Genomic DNA, 10,093 nt, shown 5'->3' with positions numbered 1-10,093 from the left:
GAACTCCCGACCTCAGGTGATCCACTCGCCTTGACCTCCCAACGTGCTGGGATTACAGGTATGACCCACCGTGCCCAGCTAGGTAGCAGATACTTACAGAAGAAAACAGACTGCGAAAGCAGCTGTGGTTGCAGATAGTTTTAAAATTATCTTCATTGCCGTTCAGTGCTGTTTTTAACCATTTAGAGATCACTGACCGCTTTGAGAGTTTTTTAAAATACGAGGACATGGTGGGACAAGGTGGCTCACGCCTATAATCCCAGCACTTTGGGAGACCAAGATGGAAGGAATGCAAGCCCAGGAGTTTCAGATCAGCAACTGCGCCATTTGCACTCCAGCCTGGGCAACAAGAGCGAAACTCCGTCTCCAAAAAAAAGGAGGCCGGGTGCGGTGGCTTATGCTTGTAATCCCAGCACTTTGGGAGGCCGAGGTGGGTGGATCCTCTGAGGTCAGAAGTTTGAGATCAGCCTGGCCAACATGGTGAAAACCCATCTCTACTAAAAATACAAAAATTAGCTGGGCATGGTGGCGGGCGCCTGTAATCCCAGCTAGTCGGGAGGCTGATGCAGGAGAACCACTTGAACCCCGGAGGCAGAGGTTGCAGTGAGCCAAGATGGCGCCATTGTACTCCAGCCTGGGCGACAGAGCAAAATTCTGTCTAAAACAAAACAAAACAAACAAAAAAAAGAAATTAACAAGACCCCACTCTAAAGTTTTTTCAGTAGGAAAAAAAACGTTTTGGAGAACACCATTAAGAAACCTATCATCCTGGGCGGGCGCGGTGGCTCACGCCTGTAATCCCAACACTTTGTGAGGCCAAGGCGGGCAGATTACGAGGTCAGGAAATCGAGACCATCCTGACTAACACGGTGAAACACCCCTCTCTACTAAAAATACAAAAAATTAGCTGGGTGCGGTGGCATGTGCCTGTAGTCCCAGCTACTCGGGAGGCTGAAGTAGGAGAATCACTTGAACCTGGGAGGCAGAGGTTGCAGTGAGCCAAGATTGCACCACTGCACTCCAGCCTGGGGCAACAGAGCGAGACTCTGTCTCAAAAAAAGAAAAAAAAGAAAAGGAAAACATACCATCTTGATATGTCAATTGTAAACTAACTTAGTAAAGTCTAGTTTAGGTGACCAGAAGTATACATAGGTCAATTCTGCTAATTCAATAAAATCCTCAAACCCTCTTAAGAAGGTAGGATGTAGAACAAGAAGGCAGGCAAGACAGAGAGGCACAAAGGCATAAATCTCGACTCCAACAAAATTGGGAATAATTCCCCTATTCAGCACTGTTTCTATAACATACTCAGTACGTGATATTAAAAGCTCCTCAAAAAACAGGGTTTCATGATTAGGTAGGATTGAAAACAGTAGGGTAAAGGAAGTTATTTAGGCAGGTATCTCTTCACAGGCCTTCTCAAAGTTTTTAATATGCAAACACTGTGATTCTCTAAGAAAAGAATGTGCTATACATAGATTTCCCAAAATATATTTGGTTATAAATTCCCAGAGCATTTCCAGGGACCAGTATTCTAGGAATTCATTTTGGGAAGCACCGTTCCACAGACTTAAAAGATCATCCCTTAAACTAATTTTTGTGAAAATAAAGGGCCACCACAAAGATGCATTAAAAATATGTATTTAAGCTTTCTAGGCCTTAAAAAAGTTCATTTCCTTTCTTGTTTTTTTTTTTTTTTTTTTGAGACGGAGTTTCAATCTTGTTGCCCAGGCTGGAGTGCAATCTCGGCTCACTGCAACCTCCGCCTCCCAGGTTCATGCAATTCTCCCGCCTCAGCCTCCCTAGTAGCTGGGATTACAGGTATGCGCCACCACGACCGGCTAATTTTGCATTTTTAGTAGAGACAGGGTTTCACCATGTTGGTCAGGCTGGTTTCGAACTCCTGACCTCGGGTGATCCACCTGCCTCAACCTCCCAAAGTGCTGGGATTACAGGCATTAAGCCACCACGCCCAGCCTCTTTGTATTAAAGAAAGGTTTTTTTTTTTGAGAGGGAGTCTTGCTGTTGCCCAGGCTGGAGTGCAATAGCGCGATCTCGGCTTACTGCAAGCCCCGCCTCCCAGGTTCATGCCATTCTCCTGCCTCAACCTCTCGAATAGCTGGGACTACAGGCACCCACTACCACGCCCGGCTAATTTTTTTTGTATATTTAGTAGAGACGGGGTTTCCCCATGTTGGCCAGGATGGTCTCAATCTCTTGACCTTGTAATCCGCCTGCCTCGGCCTCCCAAAGTGGCGTGAGCCACTGCGCCCAGCCAAGAAAGGTTTTCTGTTGGTAGAAAGTCCAATAAGTGGGGCCAAAAAACTAGATTATAGATTTTTAAAAGTTTGCAGCAAAGCAGTGTTTCTCAACCCAGATGCATATTAATATCACTAGAGACCTTTAAAAATTAAAGATCAACATCCAGGTACTACCCCCAACCAATTAAATATAACTCCTTGGGAGTGGGGTGTGAGTACTGAATATACTTTTAACAATGTCCAGATGATTGCAATGTGCAATAGAACACACTGAAGTATAAAAGACCCGGAAGGGTCTAACTAAATTAAAAATTTTTTAAAGCTGCTAGTAATGGTTTCAAGTGTTAAATAAAAAAAAAAAAAAAACTTGATTTTCAAATTTGGACAATTCTACAAGTGATAAGAAAAATATTTAAATTCAGACTCAAGCAAAATAGTGTGTGCAAAGATAAAAGAAGGCCTAGGCCGGGTGCGTTGGCTCATGCCTATAATCCTAGCACATTGGGAGGCCAAGGTGGGTGGATCACATGAGGTCAGGAGTTTGAGACCAGCCTGACCAGTACGGTGAAACCTTGCCTCTGCTAAAAATACAAAAATTAGCCAGGAGTGCTGGCAGATGCCTATAATCCCAGCTACTCGGAAGGCTGAAGCTGGAGAATTGCTTGAACCCGGGAGGTGGAAGTTGCAGTGAGCTGAGATTGCGCCACTGCACTCTAGCCTGGGCGACAGCGCAAGATTCTGTGTTCAAAAAAAAAAAAGAATGCCTAATACATTCCTTATCTGGTTAATGGACTTTTAATTTTCATAGGTAGAATCTTCCCTTTTTGGTCTATCAATTAATCCCTTGTGATAATACGTGCTGGATATGTATGTTCCAGTCAGTCATCACATACAGAAATGAACTAAAATTACTAAATCTTTTAGAAACAAAAATCAAGGATTCACAAACTATGGCATTTTATTTCAGAGCCTTTGCTTACATTTGTACAATATATTACATAATTCTTCATTGTTTGCAGATCCTAATATATACTTTATAGCTTTTATTCTATAAGCTTTTTTTCTTCAACATTTTGCTGTCAACAAATCTTTACAGTCCTGTACAAATTTTAGTAACTTGAAACCATTTTCAACAAAATTAGTTACTGTAAGCACACACTACAAGACTGAAAATGCTTTTCTTAGAAAAGTTGAATGTAAAGGATTCTGACACGTTAGCATCTACAACAAAACGCATTGAAATTCTCACATGTCGTATTGCCAGAAAACAAAGAAAACATGCCAGCCCCATCCAAAAAAAGTACACAGAACTACAATTAAAACAGTAAAACAGTCTGTACAATAAAGTACTGTGTATTAACAGTGCCAGATATTAAATAGCTTGAATGAACACATCCGCAATATACAAATGTCTTACAAAGGTGAAGAATTAAATACAAGTGCCAAACAGAACAGAGATTGGAATCATACAACATAAAGTCAATACAAGTGAAAACAATTTTGCATTCATTTTGGATTTTATACAAGGCATTTAATTTTATAGGCCTACCACCCCCATTAGCTATTTATATTTAAAATAACCACCATCCTTTTGAGACAGTTCATATCAACAATCTTGAACCATACTAATACATTACTTGTTCCTGAAGTCCTTTTGTTGTAGCTCATAATAAAATAAGCAATACAAATGAATTATCTGTATTTAAGGGAAAAGAAACATTTACAAGAAAACACAAAAATATAACTGTTATAATTCATTATGAATAAATATACACTTTGAACTGGCTAAGTACAATCTTTATACATTGTTTAAGATTTAATACAGTTTATTAGCCATTTTCTTTTTTCACACAATGTATTATATCAAAATTAAAAAAAAATACTGATTTATAGAAAAATGGCAAAGTACAGTAGTTCCATTCCAATTTGAAGGGCCATGAAAAGCCACTGCAAGACCTTTTAGCCTAATTCAAACCTGTAAACATGTTCAGTCTTTTTTAAAGAGAATCTTTAATATTTGGTTACCAGGATTGATGTCTAATATCCTGTTAACTGCAGGTTTTGAATTTATTACATGTGCTTGACTTATACAATTAAAGCCACCCTAAGGTGACTTGCTTTAAAAAACAATTACCTTGTACAAATGAAAATAGGTTCATATTTTTTCATAAATAAATGGAAAAATATCAAATGTTCCAGCTTTAACAAAATACAAGGGAATACATATACAGTAAGTTATCTTAACATGTTCTGACCCACCCCTTAACTATGCTTACTGTATTGTCTCTACAGGCAGTGAAAAGCCTCCATTTGCCACAGTGGAAGGCCTTCAAGTTACCAGACACACAATTCCCAGACAAGTTGGAAACAATTATTGCTTGAGGAAAAGCAGTTCATTGTACTTTTTCTTCATAAAAAAGTGCACTTAAGTGCCAAGTCAGCTTGTCAAGAAACAATTTTTAAATATAAAATAGTGCTCGTCTGATATTTTTTTGTGCCACTGTGCAGTATAAAAAAAAAAGTGGCCCTCAACAGCCATTAAGTGCAAAGTGCTTTAGCAAGTCCTGCTGTCACCTGCACTCAACTGACATTCCATTTTGTGATGCGCTGGACATTGACGGTTCAGCTAAAGTTAACATAACAGCAGCTGTTATGGAACTGGATGAAGGTGAAGAAGAGGATGAGGATGTAGCAGCACCTAAGGAAAAGGGAGACCAAACCAAGAGCTTAATAAAAATTTATGTCTAACAATAGACAGAAAATACTAGTCCTCTGAACTAAAATTCCGCCGTATTGTCCAAAATCATTTAGCTTACAACAACAGTGGTCAATTCTCACAGTACTACAATGTGAAGAAAGGAAAAGTTAGTGTAGCTCAAGAAGCTAGACAGTGCCCAACTACAGAAGTAACGAAAAGGACAGACCAGGGAAGGCTCCTGCGTGGGTCAAAGAGGGAAAGAACTGTGCCTAGTCTACAAGACACAGAAATAAAATATAGAATACACTTTTTGTAATACTGAAACAAGTATCAAAACAGGAAAAATCTGCAATCCATCCAAAAATCATCTGTCCCCTCCTAATCCCTCCATCTTTCTGTACTTAGGAGTTTTCTTGTACATGTAAATGGTGACGAGAATGGGAGGCTTAATTGCTTCTTCAAGTTGGATCAAAACAGTGCATAGCTCAACTGTTGCATTCTCCTCCACTAGGTTTACAAAGCAAATAACACATTAGTTATTTTCATCAGAGGAAGTCTCTCATTGTTTCCTTTTTTCGTTTTTTTGTTTTTGTTTGTTTGTTTTTTGAGACAGAGTCTCGCTCTGTTGCCCAGGCTGGAGTGCAGTGGCTCGATCTTGGCTCACTGAAAGCTCTGCCTCCCAAGTTCACGCCATTCTCCTGCCTCAGCGCCCCCCTGTAGCTGGGACTACAGGTGCCCGCCACCATGCCCGGCTAATTTTTTTGTATTTTTAGTAGAGATGGGGTTTCATCATGTTAGCCAGGATGGTCTCGATCTCCTGACCTCATGATCCGCCCATCTCGGCCTACCAAAGTGCCGGGATTACAGGTGTGAGCCACCGCGCCCAGCCTGTTTGTTTTTTTGAGACAGAGTCTCGCTCTGTCGCCCAGGCTGGAGTGCAGTGGTGTGATCTCGGCTCACTGCAAGCTCCACCTTCCAGGTTCACGCCATTCTCCTGCCTCAGCCTCCTTTTTTTTTTTCTTTGAGATGGGAGTCTTGCTCTGTTGCCCAGGCTGGACTGCAGCGTGCGATCTCAGCTCACTGCAACCTTTGCCTCCTGGGTTCAAGCAATTTTTCTGTCTCAGCCTCCTGAGTATCTGGGATTACAGGCATGCGCCACCATGTCCGGCTAATGTTTGTATTTTTAGTAGAGATGGGGTTTCATCATGTTGGCCAGACTGGTCTCGAACTCCTGACCTCAGGTGATCCGCCCGCCTCGGCCTCCCAAAGTGCTGGAATTACAGGTGTGAGCAACCGCGCCCGGCCTCTCTCATTGTTATAAATTAGTGTTCATAAATTAATATTTTTAAATACATGCACAGATTTAAAAAATTCATTCAGCACAGGGGTAATAAGATAGAAAAGCAAATCTCCCTCTCATCCAGGAACCTCCTAATCACGCAAATTCCCTTCCCCATTGTTACCAGTTGATTCATATTCATTACAACTCTAGAAGAAAGGCTGGCAAAAAAAACTACCCCAGGGGCAAATCTGGCTTACTTGTCTTTGGAAAGAAAAATTGTACTGGAACACCGCCATGTCTATTTGTTTACATATCACCTATGGGAGATTTCACATTTACCATGGCAGAGATAAGTAGTTTCTACAGAGACCATATGGCCCACAAAGCCTAACATATTTATTGTCTCTTTACAGAAAATGTTTGCAACCCCTGTTCTACAGGAATTTTATCTCTAGAATCTAGAGATATGATATGCAAATTTAAAATATGTAGATATAGCAACCCCTTTAAAAACGTAAGTGGAGGCCGGGCGTGGTGGCTCACGCCTGTAATCCCAGCACTTTGGGAGGACTAGGCGGGCGGATCACGAGTTCAGGAGATTGAGACCATCCTGGCTAACACAGTGAAACTCAGTCTGTACTAAAAATACAAAAAATTATCCGGGTGTGGTGGTGGGCGCCTGTAGTCCCAGCTACTAGAGAGGCTGAGGCAGGAGAATGGTGTGAACCAGGGAGGCGGAGCTTGCAGTGAGCCGAGATTGCACCACTACACTCCAGCCTGGATGACAGAGTGAGACTCTGTCTCAAAAAATAATAATAATATTACAAAAATTAGCTGGGCATGGTGGCACGCACCTGTAGTCCTAGCTACCCGGGAGGCTGAGGTAGGAGAATCGCTTGAACTGGAAGGCAGAGGTTGCAGTGAGCCAAGATTGCGCCACTGCACTCCAGCCTGGTGACTGACCAAGACTCCGTCTCAAAAAAAAAAAACACACACACACAAGTGGAAGCATAGGTCAGTGTCTGACTTTTTTTTAAACAATATATTTTAAGAGATTGTTCCATATCAGTACATACAGATCCTTTTCAAAGTTGAGTAGTATTCTACTATACTACAACTCATAACTTATATGAATTTCACTACACTGTTCCTGCATTGGTTTTAGTTTTAATTTTTTTGGTAAGAATGATACCTTATTTGAGCCAGTCACAGTGGCTCATGCCTGTAATCCCAGCACTTTGGGAGACTGAAGCAGGCAGATCACGAAGTCAAGAGATTGAGCCATCCTGCATCCTGGCCAACATGGTGAAACCCCATCTCTACTAAAAATAAAAAATTAGCTGGGCGTGGCGGCATGCTTGTAATCCCAGCCACTCGGGAGGCTGAGGCAGGATAATCACTTGATCTCAGGAGGCAGAGGTTGTAGTGAGCTGAGATCGCACCACTGCACTCCAGCCTGGGCAACAGAGCAAAACTCCATCTCCAAAAAAAAGAATGATACCTTATTTGATTTGCATTTCTTTGGTAGCCAGGATAAGCATTTTCCTATGGATTTTTCTTAAAATAATATTTAGGAACTGACTTTTAATGCTAACCCAGTAGAGAGGCTCTATTTAGCAAAATCATTCATTATAAAGAATTTGTGGTGACTATATTTACAAAATATTGTTTAGAAGGAGTTTCTGGATAGATGTCTTTTTTTTTTTGAGACAGAGTTTAGCTCTTGTTGCCCAGGCTGGAGTGCAATGGCATGATCTCTGTTCACTGCAACATCTGCCTCCTGGGTTTAAGCAATTCTCCTGCCTCGGCCTCCCAAGTAGCTGGGATTACAGGCGCCTGCCACCATGCACAGCTAATTTTTTGTATTTTTTAGTAGAGACGGGGTTTCACTATGTTGGCCAAGCTGGTCTCGACCTGCTGACCTCAGGTAATCCACCCACCTCGGCCTCCCAAAGTGCTGGGATTACAGGTGTGAGCCACTGTGCCCGGCCTCCTCCCAGATTTTAATTTATTTCACTTCCTCATGTCATTCAGGTATCAACAAAAATATGCTGACCATTTGTAATCTAAAGTAACCCATCCAATCACTACCTTAACATCATTTTCTTCATAGTGCTTTCACTATCTGAAATTATCTTATTAGGAAGTTTCTGGTAGAGTATAAACTCTATGAAAGTGAATATTATGATCTGAAATAATTTTTTTTGAGATAATTTATTTCACTTTAGAGATGAGGAAAATAAGACAAAGAAATTAAAAAATTTGCCTGAAAATAGACAGTTATAAAGTCATGGCAGTCTAACTGCAGAGTGAGAAATTCTGGTTTATGTTTAAATAAAGTAAAAATACTGGCAGGGTACTCTTGGCTCACGCCTGTAATCCTAGCACTTCGGGAGGCCAAGACAGGTAGATCACCTGAGGTCAGGAGTTAGAGACCAGCCTGATTGACATGGCGAGACCCTGTCTCTACCTAAAAATTACAAAATCAGCCAGGCTTGGTGGTTCATGCCTGTAATTCCAGCTACTTGGGAAGCTGAGGTAGGAGAACTGCTTGAACCCAGGAGGTGGAGGTTGCAGTGAGCCGAGATTGCGCCATTGCACTCCAGCCTGGCAACGAGAGCAAAACTCCGTCTCAAAATAAATAAATAAATAAAAATAAAGTAAAAATACTTACTTTCTCTCTCTTTCTTCTTTAAACGCTTTCTCCTCCGATCAATGGAAGCTACTTCAGATTTTAATGACAGATAATGTTTTCTGATTTCTTGAAGTTTTTCTTGAAGAATTGTGATGCGTTGAGCACTTGTCATATTTTCCAGGTCCGCTATAAATTTAAAGCTTTCATTAATAGACATTTTTTAAGAAAATTTTAACATATAAAGGAGAGAACATCGAGCATGGCTGCTGAATAAGGTTGAGGCAGATGAACTAAAAAACTAAAGCTTCTAAAATATTTGTTTTCCAAATTTTTTATCTAGCCTAGAACAATGCCTGGCACATAATAAATGCACAATATTTGTTGAATGAATATGTACAGCATTAAACACCTTAAGATCTACATATATCCACATCCATATACAGTATCACCACAGTAAAAAATCACACTTAAAAATAAAACTGGGGCTGGGCACAGTGGCTCACACCTGTAATCCTAGCACTTTGGGAGGCCAAGGCGGGCGGATCACGAGGTCAGGAGTTCGATACCAGCTTGGCCAAGATGGTGAAACCCTGTCTCTACTAAAACTACAAAAATTAGCCGGGCATGGTGGCGGGTGCCTGTAATAATCCCAGCTACTCGGGAGGCTGGGGCAGGAGAATCACTTGAATCTGGGAGGTGGAGGTTGGAGTGAGCCGAGATTGTGCCACTGCACGCTAGCCTGGGCAACAGAGTGAGACTCTGTCTAAAAATAACAAAAACACAAAAACAAAACAAAACAAAAAACCTGGAAAGACACCAAAATGCTAAATTGTACACACTTTTTGAGTAACAAGACTGTGGATAAATTTTTCTCTTCTGTTCTCTGTTATTTTTTAGGTTTTTTTAAAGAGTGTGTAAAACAATTTAAATTAGAAGCAATTTTAAAAAGCTCTAAAGCAATCTTCAATCTCCTAAGAATACTTAAGATATTTCCTTGTATGAAAAACTCTAGAGTAGTATTAAAAAAATATACATATTGGCTGGGTGTGGTGGCTCACACCTGTAATTCTAGCACTTTGGGAAGCAAGGTGGAAGGATCAGCTCAGTCTTGAGCTCAGGAGTTCAAGATTACCCTGGGCAACATAATGAGACCTCATCTCTATTTAAAATATATATATACCTAAAACATATATATATATACATATACCTTTTTTTAA

General features: G+C 40.8%; 1 protein-coding gene across 3 annotated transcripts in view; it reads right to left on the bottom strand.

Annotated features, from left to right (window-relative positions):
• Positions 1–3,201: 3,201 nt before the first annotated feature.
• Positions 3,202–10,093, bottom strand: part of ARID4B (AT-rich interaction domain 4B) — a 159,684-nt gene continuing 152,792 nt past the window's right edge. For all 3 annotated transcript variants that reach the window (XM_009251794.4, XM_009251842.4, XM_009251885.4), the window contains 2 exons: positions 8,916–9,062; positions 3,202–4,959 (listed from right to left, as the gene is read on the bottom strand). In XM_009251794.4, coding sequence (XP_009250069.1) covers positions 4,832–4,959; positions 8,916–9,062 — 275 coding nt within the window. In that variant the 3' untranslated portion in view covers positions 3,202–4,831. The remainder of the gene's footprint in view (positions 4,960–8,915; positions 9,063–10,093) is intronic.

The sequence above is a fragment of the Pongo abelii genome, chromosome 1, assembly GCF_028885655.2.
Source record: "Pongo abelii isolate AG06213 chromosome 1, NHGRI_mPonAbe1-v2.0_pri, whole genome shotgun sequence".
Taxonomy (NCBI): domain Eukaryota; kingdom Metazoa; phylum Chordata; class Mammalia; order Primates; family Hominidae; genus Pongo; species Pongo abelii.
Note: the sequence above shows the minus strand (reverse complement) of the source record. Positions and strands in the feature narration are given on the sequence as shown.